Genomic DNA, 16,639 nt, shown 5'->3' on the forward strand with positions numbered 1-16,639 from the left:
GAGCATTGCTCTCGAGGAAATCAATAGGAAATTGCTTGTAGGAAAAGTTCTCTTTAGGCTGTATGATGTTTGGCCCAGTCTGCATCATGCCTGAATGAATTTACATATTGCATCAGTGTCCTGTTCTGAGTTCATGAAAGAATCATGCACTTGTGAGACCGGAGTCTACATTTCCAAGTAAAAATTAGGAGCTTTTACCCATTTTTTTCCCTCTTCCAGATTGCCAGTGAAGCTCTCTCTAACATCAGAACAGTAGCTGGGATAGGAAAAGAGAAAATGTTTATTGAGAATTTTGAGAAGCACCTGGATATGCCCTACAAAGCTGCAACCAAAAAAGCACACGTGTACGGAGTCTGCTTTGGCTTTGCCCAGAGCATCGTGTTCATTGCCAACTCCGTCTCTTACCGCTACGGGGGATTTCTCGTTGACGCTGAAGGGCTCCATTACAGCTTTGTGTTCAGGTGAGAGCCTGCTCAGAGCCACAAACAGGTCTCTGAAAGTTCTGCACTCGGTGTGGTGTTCAGTTTCCTGATGGCTTCCCAAGAATGACCATTTCCCCCTTCTCCACAGGGTGATCTCTGCGATTGTCACCAGTGGAACTGCATTGGGAAGAGCTTCTTCCTACACGCCAAACTACGCCAAAGCCAAAACATCCGCTGCACGCTTTTTTCAACTGGTAGATCGGATTCCTAAAATCAGTGTTTACAGTGAAAAAGGGGAAAAATGGGTAAGAGTGGAGATGTGTAATTTGTGATGTCAGTCAGCTCACTACAGGCATGGATTTTGTACTAGTGATTTAGGAGTCAATGAGGATCAATGCTTTACAAGAAGGTTATGCTGATTGTAAAAGTTTTGTTTGTCTTTGCTGTTTTGGAAGCAAGCTCTGTACTAGACATAAAGAGTAGTATAAAGTCAGCCATTAGAAATTTGTCAGTGTAAAACTACTGTAAATTGGAATGGAACTGATTTGTATGACTCACAGAACAGCAAGCTCTTATTTCCTGCTTTACAGTTCATGGCCAACCTTACTATTGCTGATTATGATGGAGGTTTTTCCATTCACATCAAACTGGTGGAGGGTGTTCATAAGGAGGCAAAGAATTGTTGAGTCAGACAAAGTGAAAATGCCGAGTTTCTGGTGAATTGGAAAGTCAGACCCAGAAAATTGAAATTATTTATTTTATACACAGTGTCTATATTAAAATGAAAAATGTGCCCATTGGCAAGGCAATGCCATTTCCAATTTATGCCTCTGACCAGTGCCATGCAGGGAAGAATAAGCAGAGAAACAGTGTTATCACTAATAGCTTCACCCCTAGGACAGCTACTCCAGTATGGTTTTTTCCCTTTTCCTGAGATAATTTCATAAGTACAAATGTCAAATTTTAAGCAAAAGATGCAAGAATGGATCTGAGGAAGAGTTGTCTTGTACTTTACAATTCAGAGTTGAGCTCAAGCTCACTGTAACATCTTTCTCATTTTTCTTTTCACCAGGATGATTTCAAGGGAAGCATTGAATTTCTTAACTGTAAATTCACATACCCTTCTCGGCCTGATATTCAGGTCCTGAAAGGACTCTCTATATCTGTTAAACCTGGACAGACTTTGGCATTTGTTGGAAGTAGTGGCTGTGGTAAAAGCACCAGTGTGCAACTTCTGGAGCGTTTCTATGACCCTGAGAAAGGAAGTGTGGTAAGCAAAGAAAATGTGGTTTTTGTCCTCTGGTTTTGTGCCTGTGTCCTACTGTGCAGCCTAGCAGTGGTTGCTCGTAATGTGCAGTGTGAGGCTTCCTCTCCTTCTCAGAAGGACACATGTGGACTGTTTGGACGGTTCCCAAGTACTATCTCAGACATATTCAGACAAGATAAGAGAACTACCTGCCTCTGGTGCACTCTCCTGCATTAGGTAGGCTGTAGGCATTTGCCTTGGTAGCTTCTGTATGAAACATACAAATGTATGCTGTGAATTGTGAGAGCACAAGCAAAATCAAGTCTGAATGGAGCAACAAAGAGCCTGGAACTTGCCTAGATTTAACTTCCTGTCATTCAATTACTGATAGCTTAGAAAGCTTTTTTATGTTTTTCTAACGTAAATATTTACCTATCTAGATTGATTTATCTTTCTCTGGAAAAAATCTGTGTGGTGATCACTATGTCAGGAGGACAATAAAGCATATGCCTAACTTTAAGCAATTAAATAGTTCATTAGGACTTCTGTTGAGCAAATGGTCCCGTGTATTTAGTGGTATGGATCAAAGCCATATCACAAAATAACATCATGCACAAAGGAGTCAGAGACAAGCAATACAACCACTTTAAATCAGTTGTGTTTGTGTTTTAATGATACGGTTAAATAATTTATTTTGCTATAAACTATTTGGGTGTTGCAAGCTGTTGTTTTGTAATGATGTTTCAAGTTTTCTTCCATTTCCTTGTAGTTAATAGATGGACATGACTCTAAGAACGTAAATGTGCAGTTTCTTAGATCAAAAATCGGAATAGTGTCACAGGAGCCTGTGCTATTTGACTGCAGCATTGCTGATAATATCAAATATGGCAGTAACACAAAAGAAGCAACAATGGAAAAAGTCATAGAAGCAGCCCAGAAGGCTCAACTGCATGATTTTGTCATGTCTCTGCCTAACGTAAGTACCTGTGAGGTCTTGGCTGCTCAGTGTTCATTGCAGGAGTTGCTCTGAAACCATTTGAAGTTGCTACATGCATGCACTTTTTATGTCCTTTTACAGCTGTGACAGTAGGAGCAAAAGGCTGCTATGACCATTTGTTGTGTTCCTTAGACTCTGGGTGTGAGTTATTACTGAATTCTTAGACAGTAGGCACATACATAAATCCTGTTCCCAGCTGTGGGAGATTTGCCTTATGAGTAGGACGTGACACTAAGACAAAAATATTTGAAGCTGGCTGCTTATGTACACTTGAGCAGTATTTAAATGCACTGAAATAATATAAAAATAAAAAGAACATATAGGGAATGGAAACAATTTAGGGACCCAAACAAAGCACTTTTCTAGAAAGACTTTAAATCACTTTCAGCCTCTTCTCCCAAATCTAGGGCAGGGAGAATTCTTTTTGCCTCAGACAAATCAGCCAACATTTTGCTATCACATTTTCCTTCCAGGCTCATCATTGTGCTGTCTGGGCCTCAGGGCCATGTGCAGACAAAGAACAGCTTGGAAACCTCACCCCAAACATGTTTGCTGCTGTACATTATTTCTGCATTCCCAGGTTCTGCAAGTGGTCAGCAGTGGTCGACTTTCTTGCCTCTCTCCTGCTTTTGCTTTAGCTGTCTACTGGTGTGTTAAATTACACCTGAATAAAATAATCTCTTTGAATATTTTTCAGAAATATGAAACTAATGTTGGGGCTCAGGGATCCCAGCTGTCTCGTGGGCAAAAGCAACGCATTGCCATAGCAAGGGCCATCATACGAGACCCTAAAATTTTATTACTGGATGAAGCTACATCTGCCTTAGACACGGAAAGTGAAAAGGTAAATGAGCAGTGATGATATCGATAAGGAAAAGTTAATGGCCTACAACATACACAGTTGATCCATACCACCTTTTCTGTTCTGTAGATATGCCAGCATACTCTGCTGCATGACTGCACATGATTCCACATTGTGAATTCAGCACTTTTACCTTTAATGATCTTTCTGAGAAGTGCCTGCACTTCAGGTACAGCTTTAAGAAAAAGCAGCCAGCCCCAGGTGCTTTTAAACTTCTAAAAGGAGAGGCAGCACTTCTTCAGAAATATCTGAATTGCCTGGATTTCAAAGCATTCAGCTGACATTTAGCATGCAGCAGAGTAAAGACCTTCCTTTATTTCTACCTATATGTTTAGGTGTCTCTTGTTTGTAATACTGGTAAACAGAATTCATGACCCAGCTAAGCACATCAATATCAGAACCTCTGACTTAGTCCCACTGTCACTTTTACAAGTGTTGCACAATATGGTTAATTAATCTGAAACAACTGGGTTCCTCCAGCTCTGAGCCCTGTTGTATTTGCACATTTTTATTCTGACACTTTGTCTGTTGCCTTTAGACTGTGCAGGCAGCCCTGGATAAAGCCAGAGAAGGGCGCACCTGCATCGTCATCGCCCACCGCTTGTCCACCATCCAGAACGCCGACATCATTGCTGTGATGTCCCAAGGACTCGTCATTGAAAGGGGCACTCATGATGAACTGATGGCCATGGAAGGAGCCTACTGGAAACTTGTTACTACTGGAGCCCCAATTAGCTGAATTACTGTGATTCTCAATTTGAAAGATTTCTGTAAGCAAATACTTTGTGGTAGGTGTGTGTATTTTGGTGCTACATTGTGCTACAGAGGGAGTGCTCTACAATACAGTGAGATCTGTGGAACCCTTAATATATGTAGCTGTCTGCATCAAGCACACTTGGCCAGCACATGCAAGGCACTAAGCACAGGCTGATGCATTTAGGAAGTATCTTAGCCCACTGATAAGGGAAAAAACCCCTGAAACAGGGAAAGATCTTTCCTGGTGATCTGGGGAGTTGCCACTACCTGCAGTCAGACTGCACAGTCCTTTGATACCTAACCTAGCAATCAAGGAAAACTCTGGTGTTCAGGAAACAGCCCTTTCTCTAGGTAAGCTGAATGAGTGAAAACAACCCTTCAATTGATGCTCTACAACTGAAGGGACCCAATCTGTGCTAAAGTTTGGTCTGCAGCTGATTTCAGCAGAGGCCTTTCCTGTGCATGCAGAAGCCCCACTCCTTCACCCACTGCACCACACACATCAGCTGTGCTGTTGGGGGAGGCTGGGCTTCCCTTGTGTGCGCCTGCAGCACTGACACAGCTGTGCCCCTTCAACAAACCACTCAGTACTTGCAAAGAAGGCAGCTCCACAAAAGTAAGGAAAGCAACCAAGGTAAGGAACAGAAGCTGGTGAGGATGATTTCCTAGCCCACCACTCTCCAGCTAATACTCATCATTCTAATCAGCTGTCAAAAAGATTTTTCAATAGGAATAAATGCCTTGGTTAAATTAATGTAAAATTCTATGGTTAATAATCAGTTATTTAAACCACTTCTACTGAAATGGTGATGGATGTGTTCTTTTATCAGAAGGTAATACAATCATGAGTGGAGGTAGGAAAAATAGGCATAATTAGTTCTTTGTATTAAATACAGTTGATAAACAGAGCAACAATATATTCATAAATTACAAAGGTCAGGAAGGAGCTTCTTTTGGTAGAAACTTGTACCTGTCACAGTTTATTGTAGCATCTACCACAAGTTTCACTGAAATATGTTATTGGTTATTGTCTGCAGCAGAATAGGACTGTTTCCTTTAGTGACTAGGATCTTGGAGAAAAGCAGATAGAAAGAAAGTATGGATAACAGTTTCAATATTTAAATATTGATTTTAAACAACAGAATATTAACTGGAGGTCATTCTCCATGTCCTAAAATCTGCATCTGGGCTAGGTAGGGGGTGGGCAGGCAAGTTTCTACTCACTTTATAAGAAGTCACACCACTTCTTATAAAATACTGCAACAGTAGCAGTACTGTAAATAGAGCTGTAAGGGTAAAAATGTTATTAGGATACATCCCTTAATTCCAGGCAGCAAAACCCAATTTCAACTTTTATACAACTCCATTAACAGACTCACTTCCATATACCCTATTGAAATCACACAACCAGCACTGAAATGGCAATTTCTCTATGGAAGTCTGTATTTTAAACCTTAGCTGAAAACTAGAAGGAAAAGCCGCATTATTTGCTTTAATCTTTTTAGCCTTTTTACATTTCAGAGCAATAAGTAGTTTGATGGCTCAGGAAAGTATTGACAGAGTGACTATCAATAACCTGCAGACACATGTATATGGTATTTAATTAATATTATTATTTAAGGACACAGAAAAATAATAACTCTTCATTAAAAATGACAATGACTATGTAAACTTATTTAATAATTCTTTTTCCTAAAGGGCTATTGCCCTTTGTGACCCAAATTAAACCAATAAATTGTATTTTTTTACTGGCTCTTGTGCTCTAGCATTTTTTCTCTTACCCTTCAGCTAAGCACATGAGTATCTGGCAGCACCAGCAAGTACCATGTCTGTGCCAAGGGTTTGCTGTTCAGGATGGAGCTGCAGACAAGGCCAACTCCTGCCTGCACAGGAGCCTGTCTCCCTGCAGCAGCACAGGGCCAGGGCCCAAGCTGGGTGATTGTGCTGCTGCTCTTCAGTGAGTGTAACGTTATCCTCTTTCCAGGCAACTGGGAAACAGAGAGCTAAATGTTGGGAAGGGTGCTACTCCAACAGATTCTTTGTCAGTGTTGGGAAACAGAGACTCTCACGTGATTAGAAGCCTATGTGATCCCTACCCATAACTCCCAGCTTCAAATTGCCACCAAATACAGATGCTATTATAAGAACCTTGGACAGCTGTGCATGAAGAATCTCCTACTGCTGGCTGGGAGGAGCCAGGAACAGAACAACAACTCAATCAACCTGCAACTGCTCTGTGATGCCTCTGTAGGTCCTCTCACATGGCAGGGAATAACAAAGCACACAGCAACTTGAACACAGCTGAAATCTTTGTCACAGCTTTGTTCTTCATTGTTTGTGTCTAGTCCCATGAACTTAGTGATTTTGATTAAGGAGTCACAATTATAGGAAAGAGTGGTTTCAGGTCAGCTGCTGTGGGAAAAAGTTCAGAGAACCATTAGAGAAGGTATCAGGAGATACATGAAGCAGAATACTCCTCAATGATTAATTTTCTTAAGTCATGGTAGTCTTACTAGGCTCTTAATTAAGGATGCCTGTTTCAGATTTGCTTCTGTAATTTGTATCTTGTTCATTCCCAAAGGCCAACACCAAACGATTTGCCTTTTTTACCTAATTAAATAAGATTCTTTCAATTACCTCCTACCTAATTGGAAGTCTAGAAGCAATATCATGTTTACATCTTCTAAGTCTTATTGCTTTCAGATCATATATATGCAGCCCTCATTACTCATATTATAGCCAGGCATGCTAAGGCTATATATATCTATATATATATAGACAGAGAGAGAGTTTTATGGGATGGTATCAGCAAGATACTACCTAAAGATTGTGCACTGAAAGGAAATATACAGCAATAGATGCCAAATAATGAATAAAATGGAAAGTACCCCTTTAGAAAATCCATTTTATATAGCAAACATATATTCAACATATTAGTTACTTGTGTGCTTAGTTAAACAAAGAATAGAAACTTGAAGTGACAGTCTGCAACCATATTTTCATGATTTACACAACTGCTAACAGTGATTCAGGCTTGTGACTGTTGATCTGAGAGAATGAGCAGGGAATTAGCTTTGCAATACAGGAGCAGGAACAACATTCTTGAGGTCATATACTGAGATAATTTCATTATTGACACCTTTTTTCATTTGTTGCTCTGTGTAGATGTACAGAAACCAAAGATTTTTATACCATATATAAGCATTCCCCCATTCAAAGTTGTGATCTGTATTATTCATGATTCATGTGACCCCTTCCAAAAAGTAAAAAATGACAAAAACCATACAGTAATGCAAAAATATATTCTACAGAGTCCAATGGAAATAAACTTTTTTTTTCTCATCTGACTTACTCAGAAGCTGGTTTGCTCAGGAAGCTCAATAAATTAAATCTAAAGCCTTGTTTATAACTATGCTGGCCTTTTTCACAGTGCCTGGGTACAGCCGTACAGTAGGTGGTGTGATACTGTCACACCATTATGTAGCAGTGTAACACAAAGTATCTATTTATAAAAAAATGAAACATCGAGTATCACTATGTACAGCTGATGCTTGAAGCATTATCTAGCTAGAGATGGACAGAACTAAAAGACCACCATATAGCTAAATAAAGATAGTTGGTTATACTTTAAGACTTCATTATGACCCAGAGTATTGGGCCATTTCTAACCATACTGCAGTGTGCTTGCAATATTTCTAGGAATAAAATCAGCAACTAATATTTCTCAGCTGCTTGAGTGTACTGATTTTGGATGTACTGGTTACTTACCAGGAATACATGAAAGATGCAGTGGCATCCCCTTGGTTTAAATGAATTAGCAAAGCTGCCTTTGCAGAGGGTTCTCAAACAGTTCACATCCATCCCCACATTGCTAACCATTTTGAAACTTTACCTAATTAAGTTTCTTTTCAGTTGTCCTCATTAACGAGTGGACACAGTAGGGAACCAAGGCAACTACAGTGAGAGGCATAGCTGCGCTCTTACAGAAAGAGAGAATGTAGAACAAATACTCAGTATGAGTAGGTATCTTAACAAAATTATACAGCTGCAGGGTAGCTAAAGAAGCAGCTATACACAATATGCGGAAACTTATCTTGCAGCTATTTTTACCTTTGCAGCTCATGATGAACATTTCAGAATTTATTCCAAGACCTAAACCAAAGAGTGCACCTAAATTCCTCACCAGTCCAGCAAATGGAGTTGTGTCAATGTTTATCCAGTCTGGATTGGCACACCACTTCTTGGCCTTTGGAACAGACCATAGCAAGTCAATATCAAGAAGCTTGAGGGACAGATAAAAGCCAAGGGCAAAGAGGAAAAGAAACAAGTTTGTCTTGATGTACATTCTCAAGCTTGCTGTCTGAATTGCAGGGGTATGTTCAAATGCTTCTGCCACAAGAATGCCTGTGGATTAGAAACTCAGTGTTACAGGGAACAACACTGTACTTTCAAAAGCATTTTCTACAGTGTCCCTACAGAATTTGACTTTTAAAGACAGAAGAATATACCTATGTAATAAATATCCACATGTGTGTCTATATATATATATAGTTATATTTATACATACACATATACACACACAATTTACCACTTTTGCAGTACATTACAAAACCTTTCCTCCCACTCAAAAGTGCCACTTTGGAAAAAAAACCAAAAACCAAGCACTACATGGTTTCGATATGAGGCATACCTGACTGCATCTCCCAGATGACAACCTATCAAATATTAGATGTAAACTGGAACATTCCTTTTCCAAAAGAGTCCCTCACTCAAAGACTGGCTCCAGCAATGCAGAATTCAACACCAGTTCCCACACAGGCTTTGAGTGTTGAAGGAAAAGACACAGAACACAGTTATCTTCTCTCGTACTCATTTTATCCTGGTTGTGAAGAGGGAAAGCTGTTAGCCAGGGCTGCCCAGGCTGCACTGCTTTCATGAAAGACAACATGAGCAGGAAGCCCCTGCTCAAAGCACTCGTCACCCTCCTTAAATTCATATAGATACCGGAGATACTGCTTATAGTTTGGACTCCCTGAATACCAATTTATAATATGCTTAAGTAACTCTGAAAAATGTACTTTAGCATCTTAAATCACTCAGGGGAGTTTGTCCTGCTATTTACATTTTTTTTTTTTTTTCATTTTGCTCCAGGTCTCTGTTTTTCCACATTGCACACAAGCTGTTTTGCACCTGGACATCATTTGAAGTGACCCAAATAACTTCCTCCTGAGAGGAAAGGTCAGAGCCATGGAGGAGCAATTTCCTCTCTGATGTCTTCCATAGTTAAAGATCAGATGCAGGCAGTACAAAGCAGTCAGAGCCAGTCTAGGGGAGTGTGGACACAATACAGTCAGCATCAACTGGCAGGTGGACAAGGGCCCACTCCCTCACTGTGAGTTACACAGGCAGCAGGCACATTCACAAATTTTACCTTTGGACTAAAATCAAATCCCTGATTTTCAAGAGAGTGGAGAGCACCACCAGGGCTGCAAGGCGAGTCCAACTACTAAAAATCTCTTGTCTTCTCTCATATTTAAAAAAGAATTGCATATAGGTTAAAAAGGAAAGAAAAAAATAGCAGCATTACCCGCAAATACTCCAAGAACAACTTGATGAGGGAAATGTGTTGCTATGAATACTCTTGAAATGCACACACTGATCTGGATAATCCAAAAAATACTCCAGAGGAATGACCATGTTAGTCTAAGAGGGAAAAGGAAGATGCTTAAAAATTAAAACAAGATATTTCATCTACTTATTTACCCCAAGACTCATCATGTAAGCCTCATGCTTTTACCAGCACAGGTTTACTAAGTAGAGTAGTTTAGAATCAGATAATTAAAACCTTGAAGTCAGTACTAAAACATTATCGAGACTGGTTACGGGAACAGGTCTCAGAAGTTTCAGGTCCAAGACACCTCTGTGGTTTAAGTGATGAAAGTCATCAATGGCAGATTAAATTAGGACTAATATCTTAAATATATCTCTCATCATGAAGTCATAACTATATGCAAAACTCAATTATTTCATGACAAAATTCACACAGTGTGAAAACAACCTTGCAGCCTTAGAAAGAAGAGCCACCAAAGCAATTGCAGGACTTTCCCATAGAGCTGAGAAACACATTACAGTGAATTCTGTCAACATTATGTGCACTTGCTTTAATATGGGTGAAGGATAATCATCAAAGCAGTAAATTTATGTACTAAACAAAAAAAAAATCCAATACATAGTGACAATTATAGAGTTAAAAATTTCCAGCACTGAAGATTCACGACTGATTCAGAGATATTGTATGCAATGTCTGTAAATAAATACCAGACTATACAAACAGATAAATCCTCTTAATATACTTTTTCTTCAGCTGAAGTAGACCATAATAAAGGGTTGTTGGCTTTTTCACAAAATAGACCAAACTGTGAATATTTGTTTAAATTAAGTCCACTAAAAACATAGCATATATTTAAAGAAATATCTGAATATAATGAGTTGGAATCATGGAAAGACACTGACCTGTGAAGGGTAACAGCTGATTTATCTTTCCATCTAACTGTGTAGCTAAGTGCTGCTGTGACCATTACATACCAAACACAGGATGATCCCATGGCATGTCCAGATGGGCTTCCTAGTAAAAACAAAAAGGAAATATTCAACCCAAGAATGAAGACTGTGACATTGGTCATATAGAAAATGTGTAGTGGTAGTTACTCAGGCACCTAATAATTTAGAAAAGAAATGGTTAACAAAGGCTGAAACTGCTTCTCAAAAGTTAATTTTTGCCATAAGAATTTTTCAGAAGGTTCATCTACAAAGAATCCATAATACTTGTCTGAAATAAAAAAGGTAGTAGCTCACTCACTTTATATTGGTGTGAGTTGGAATCTTGATAGGAAAACATATTCCCATTACTTGGATTTAAAAATTTTAAAAAGCACCTAGGGCTGTCTTAGAGCTGTAGCATGGAATGCAGAAATTATGTATGAGGATCACATAAAAAAGTTTTGAATGAGCCTCCTCATAATTAACAGGAGCAAGAGAAATTTAGCTCTTTGTAACATTCTAAACTAAGGGACCAGTATAACTTTAGATAGCACTTCCAAGCTGTTTTTTATCTGCTTCAGCAATTACCATGGTGTTAACAATTGTGAGCTGTGCCTCATTAGCAATATTACAATGCAGGTAATTAACATTTTGAGTAGTTTTGTAATAATTTTAGAAATGCACCTGAAACACAGAAAAAATGTTTCTTTATGCTTAACTTTGATTAATTTGATAATTTTTAAGGTGGTGTAAAATATCAACCAGATTAAAAGCAGATTGTCAATGAAACTGGCACATGGTATGATGCTGTAATTGCTGTACCCACAGGTACAGCACACAGTAGCCCACCTACAGCAGTCTATAACAGGGAACACTCTCATATAGAGAACAACAGTGATTTCTTTTTAATCCAGGTATGTGTGACATTTCTTTTAATTTAAAAAGTAAAATATCAATTTTACTGGAAGCAATATGAAACCACAGAGAAGTACCTACAACTGTGAAAGTCACCATAAAACAAGGTATGATGACATGATGCAAGGGAAGTGATTCCTAAAATTACTCTGTAATTTCCTTTCTCATGTTCACCAGATTTACATTCAACAAATCAAAATAGGGAAAGAAAAAATTCGATCATTGGAATCTGTAAATCTGGGACCTTTACATCTTGGGTTTCTGTGGAGACAGAGAAGGGACAGGGTTATTTCACTATCAGAAGAAATAATTTTGGCTCAAGAATGTGTTATGAGCCAGCACTGTCTAGTAGTGAGTAGAGTAAAAGAATATTTCAGTGAAGTAGCAAAGCAGAAATGTCTAGCAGGACAAGCACAATGATTTCTGATTCCCTGCATTCATTTTTGCTATTCTGCTTGGCAGTACATTTAGAGTCACTCTACCAGCTCTTTTGTTAATTTCCTATCAGGTGTGCACTCCTAAACCTCACAATGGAACAAATGTCACTGATGAGGAAACAGTAATGTTGTATGTCAGCAGTAGAAAAGCTTCTCTTTGTTGTCATCTAGGAAAATGCCATCTAGGAATAATATTTCATAGCTTATCTGCAAATTACCTACTCAAAACAGCATAAATTTTACCTTAAAGTTTATATTCTTAAAGTTTTACAAATATTAGAAAACAAATGGCTGCTAGGTTTTACTTCAGTTAATTCCAGAAATGCAAACCAAATTCAGGTCCTAAACTGTTTGCCATGTAGTCATATGAACAGTTCCCTCAGCTTTCCCTTTTGCTGAGACATGGAGTTTGGGGTTCAGGCTATCCTAGCAGTGTTTGGAGCTGCTTTCTCATGTCTGTGGCTGCTTCTCTAATCTTTTAATATAAATTGCTATTTTAAAAGTATTTATTGTGTGAAGTACCACACAAGCTCATACAGTGATTGGGTGCATGTAACACCTGCACTGACTGTGCCTCCTCTGGCTAATGAGAAACAGGTCAGTGACAGTCTAAATGGTCCCGTGTAAGTGTGGAGGTGGGAAAAATGTGGTCATTATAAGTGCAAGGAAGGAATCAATATGACAGTTGTACCCACTGGACAGAAATAGGAATGACCTTTCAGAAAGACAGGAACAAGAGGGAAAGCCTTCTGGTTCAATGAATCAAAATGAAACACTGACTGTCTCCTGAGCCAGGGCTCAGATCTACACAGCACTGATTGGGCTCAGCTCTGAAGGCTTTTGAGAAGATCTGAAGGCTTCAATACTTTGTGTTAGGTCTCAAATGAAGTAACTTGAAAGAGACTGCAGACATAAAGACCAGGCATTATTAAACCCTGCCTCATACAAGGGTTTAAGCTTCTTGCTCACAATTACAATGGGATGTAATGCAGAGTACTGTTAACAAAATACAGCTGTACAAACTGTTTAAAAGCTTTCAGTGGCATGGACAAGATGCAAAGCATATCATTTCCACAGTCAGTATTTTCTTGTACAAAAATTAAACTAAATTCAGTTAGCTCAATGCAAGTTCATCTTATTGCACATATTAGGGTTGCACAAGTTCATTTAGTTTCATCAGTATTGCATTTGATTTCCACAGAGAACATAATGAGACATAAAAAGTGAAAATATATTGAAAAGGTACATTTCAAAAATAATTTTTCCCCATACATTAGTACACATACTCCCACACACACATTCAGTGGCAGTGTCTGGTTCTGGCTCTTTTCCCCTTGTGATACATTATGTAATCAATTGCTGACACTATTGTTATTTACACTGAATTATCTACTTAGTTTATGGGGTTTGAATACTTGTTGCAACAGCAAACAAGCCCTCAAACTCAACAGCCCTGGGATCTGCCTTGGAACCCAATAAACAATGTATTTTACAAGTTTTGTGAAAACTTCTTTCCAATACCCCAGTTCATTCTAGTAGTAGTTATTTTTAAAGCAAGTCCCCCTCCCTTGCATCTTTTGAAGGAAAAGAAGGAAATACTCTTGTCCTACAGCAAATACCTACCTATTGTATTTCTTCCTTTTCCTCCACTTGTTTTTGTGTGATATTTTATACATGAGCTCTAAGATTTCTGAATCATGTAAGACCTTCCTAAGTCACATTCTCTCGCCCTTGAAGCCGCTAGCCATATCAAATATACCAAGAAAATCTGCAACATTTCTTACCTGGTCCAGTTTCACATGTTATAGGAAACTGTTCAAGGCATGGGCTTGACTGATTAGGATAAATCATTGTTTCTTGCACCCACCAGTAAGGGCGATGGCCAAACAAAATCCTGACCCAAAAAAAAAAAAGAAGGAAGAAATTAAATGAAAATATTTTTACATAAGAAGGCCTCAGCAAAGCATGATAAATAATCTTACAAAGAATATGAAGAGCTATATTTGCAAAGCTATTCTATAATAGTTCTACAGGTTCTTCTCATCTTATTACAAGGTTATTTCAAACATATCTTAAATATCTTCATTGTGAATTCCTATTTTATAATTACCAGGGAAAATCTACTAGTACATTATTAACAGAAAGTTTTCTAAACTTGAGGTACATATAATAACTATTATTAAAAATACCAAATTTTTCTTACCATTTAAATATGAGGTTGAACCAGTCACCAATGACAGCCACCCATATCATTTTAGTACCAACCACTTGGTTGAGCTGAAACCAAAGAGGAAAATAAATTGAAAATATATTCCGAGGATCACCAACATGTGACATAAAATTAAGGAAATCCTGGTAAGCCCTGTAGTCCCTCTGTAAATGCTGAATGATAAGCACTCCATTGCTGTGAAGGAGATCCATCTTAATAGATTAAACTATACTTGAAATATAGTAAAGTTCCTTTAATCTTAAGTTTCTAGTGACAGAGAATGAGAATCATGGAGGGGAGCTATTAAAAAGTGAGAGAAGGTGATTGACGTTGCCTTTATATTATATTGGCGTGGTGTACCCAGCCATTCCTGAAACACGTGGCTCCAAATCTCTGGGAAAGCATATGAGTCTGCTAGCACTGGAAAGCTTTTTTGTTTGCAAATTTTAATTGTAGGAAGCTAAGTGAAGGACGTGTTAGTACATGCTGAGCAGCAGCAAATTGTGGGGAAAGTTTTGTGGGAACAAAATGTGTGACTTGTGCAATCCTTTGTAGGAACAGCTGGAACATGTTTGCTTAAACTTTTTCACAGTTCATTTCTCAGCAGGATGGACATGTTACTAATGTGTGTACTTCATTAAGTGTTGCCTGTGCAAAGGATAGAAAGAATACACAAATTACTGATCTTCACAGAACTGTCACTGAAGCTGTACATTTCACTTTGAAACAGAACTTGGCTGCTACTGATACTTTGCACAACACATTTTTTCAGTCAGGAAAAATGCAACCAGCATCCCTATATCAACCATGCTGTCGAGCTCTATTTTTAAAGCAACAATATTCTTAAAATACTGAAAAGCAATTGTTTCCTTGCTACAAGAGGCCTGTTAATCCAGGCCCAATGCAGACGATGCTCCGAGTCTGAGCCATCGTTCGGCACCGCCATTCTCGGGCATTGCCTACGCGAGGCCAGTCCTGCGCCCTCTGCCGGGAGGAGCTGCAGCCCCCGCCTGCTGCCCCCCTGACAGAAACGAGAGCTGCTGCACAAACCTCAGCAAGGCTGGCAACAGATCATCAGACTTCCCCTGAACTATTGCCCAGTGAAGCACAGCAGTGCTCCAGAACCAACAGCCAAGAGCAAACAGAGTCTGCAAACTGCAGGAGTTTAAAAGATTTCAGCAGACAATATATTAGCATATCAGATTTATCAATAATAAATCTAATAAATCTAATCTAATAACTGTAGCATAAAATATTATGTTCATTTGAGGTGGCTTCATGAAAATAACTTTTTCTACAAGAGATTAAATGGATAATAAAAGCCTCATGATACCAACTTCTGATATCATTGGAGGAAAACTTCAAGCTCTTTATCAGGCTCTAATATTCTAATGTAGTCATATATTATATCAAATAATTATCTGTGTATCTGAAACAGTGGGAGTCAGAAGACAGAAGCAGCTCTATATATGGGGCGCACACTTCCCTAATACTCTTTCCATGCACTTCAAGCTAAACTGCACAAGCTGTGCAGACAAAGACATGAACCATTTAACTGTTTTTGCTGAAGAGGGGCTTAATGGCTTAAGAGAGCTTCATGATGTGTGGTCAGGGAGTCACATGGAAACACTAAGTAGATTCAACAAATAAGGCATGACAAATGGACGTAGAAGATTTCTCTTCCTGACACAATCTCACATTTACTTTAACTAATAACAGTCTGGTTTCAGAAAATTTTTAGCAGATTTAAATCCTGTATGTTTATTGCTACCAATTGCATTAAGCCATATAGAAAACCTTAAAGTTAAAAGTTTCAATGCGCTGCTTCTGAATAACTACAATATTTTTCTAAATACTGACCAAATTATTCACTTTAACTAGTGGTATTTGATTTCAAGGGAAACCCTTCCAGATTCAGAATTTCAGGATATTAAAAAAAAAAAAAAGACAAAAACCCCTAGATTTTTTGCTGAAAATATTTGAGGATGTTTGTTTCTTGCTAAGATGTATATCTCTACTGTTTTCCAGAGTGTGCAGCAAGACAACTGTCATAGAAATGAATGGATGGAATTAATTTTCTCTCTCCCAGTACTTCCCCAAGACCATACTTGTTTAGAAATCTCTAATAACTCTTTGTACCTTATTGCCAAAGAAAACGTTCTTTTGCTACATTTTTTTACTGCAAAAATATCTTGCCTTTAAAGATAAATAAGACATACTATAACAATAAAAAACCACTATTTTAGACATGTCTG

General features: G+C 38.5%; 2 protein-coding genes across 5 annotated transcripts in view; one reads left to right on the forward strand and one right to left on the reverse strand.

Annotated features, from left to right (window-relative positions):
• ABCB11 (ATP binding cassette subfamily B member 11) overlaps positions 1 to 10,699 on the forward strand; it is a 42,512-nt gene extending 31,813 nt beyond the window's left edge. The window contains exons 24-30 of one of the 4 annotated variants that reach the window (XR_009418770.1): positions 220 to 461; positions 571 to 727; positions 1,495 to 1,692; positions 2,438 to 2,644; positions 3,363 to 3,509; positions 4,066 to 4,319; positions 9,435 to 10,699. Coding sequence is in view for 3 of the 4 variants with exons in the window: in XM_059475709.1 (XP_059331692.1) it covers positions 220 to 461; positions 571 to 727; positions 1,495 to 1,692; positions 2,438 to 2,644; positions 3,363 to 3,509; positions 4,066 to 4,266 (1,152 nt within the window). In the remaining variant the exon portion in view is untranslated. Of the gene's footprint in view, positions 1 to 219; positions 462 to 570; positions 728 to 1,494; positions 1,693 to 2,437; positions 2,645 to 3,362; positions 3,510 to 4,065; positions 6,037 to 9,434 lie in introns of those variants that run through there. The other 3 variants (XM_059475709.1, XM_059475710.1, XM_059475708.1) reach the window with 3 other exon arrangements.
• Positions 8,176 to 14,677, reverse strand: G6PC2 (glucose-6-phosphatase catalytic subunit 2). The gene is made up of 5 exons (XM_059475711.1): positions 14,379 to 14,677; positions 13,960 to 14,069; positions 10,797 to 10,908; positions 9,871 to 9,986; positions 8,176 to 8,687 (listed from the first exon to the last, which is right to left on the reverse strand). Exons 1-5 carry the CDS (start codon positions 14,594 to 14,596, stop codon positions 8,176 to 8,178), a joined length of 1,068 nt encoding a protein of 355 aa, XP_059331694.1. The 5' UTR covers positions 14,597 to 14,677.
• Between the last annotated feature and the right edge of the window lie 1,962 nt (positions 14,678 to 16,639).

The sequence above is a fragment of the Ammospiza nelsoni genome, chromosome 7 (assembly GCF_027579445.1).
Source record: "Ammospiza nelsoni isolate bAmmNel1 chromosome 7, bAmmNel1.pri, whole genome shotgun sequence".
Taxonomy (NCBI): Eukaryota; Metazoa; Chordata; class Aves; order Passeriformes; family Passerellidae; genus Ammospiza; species Ammospiza nelsoni.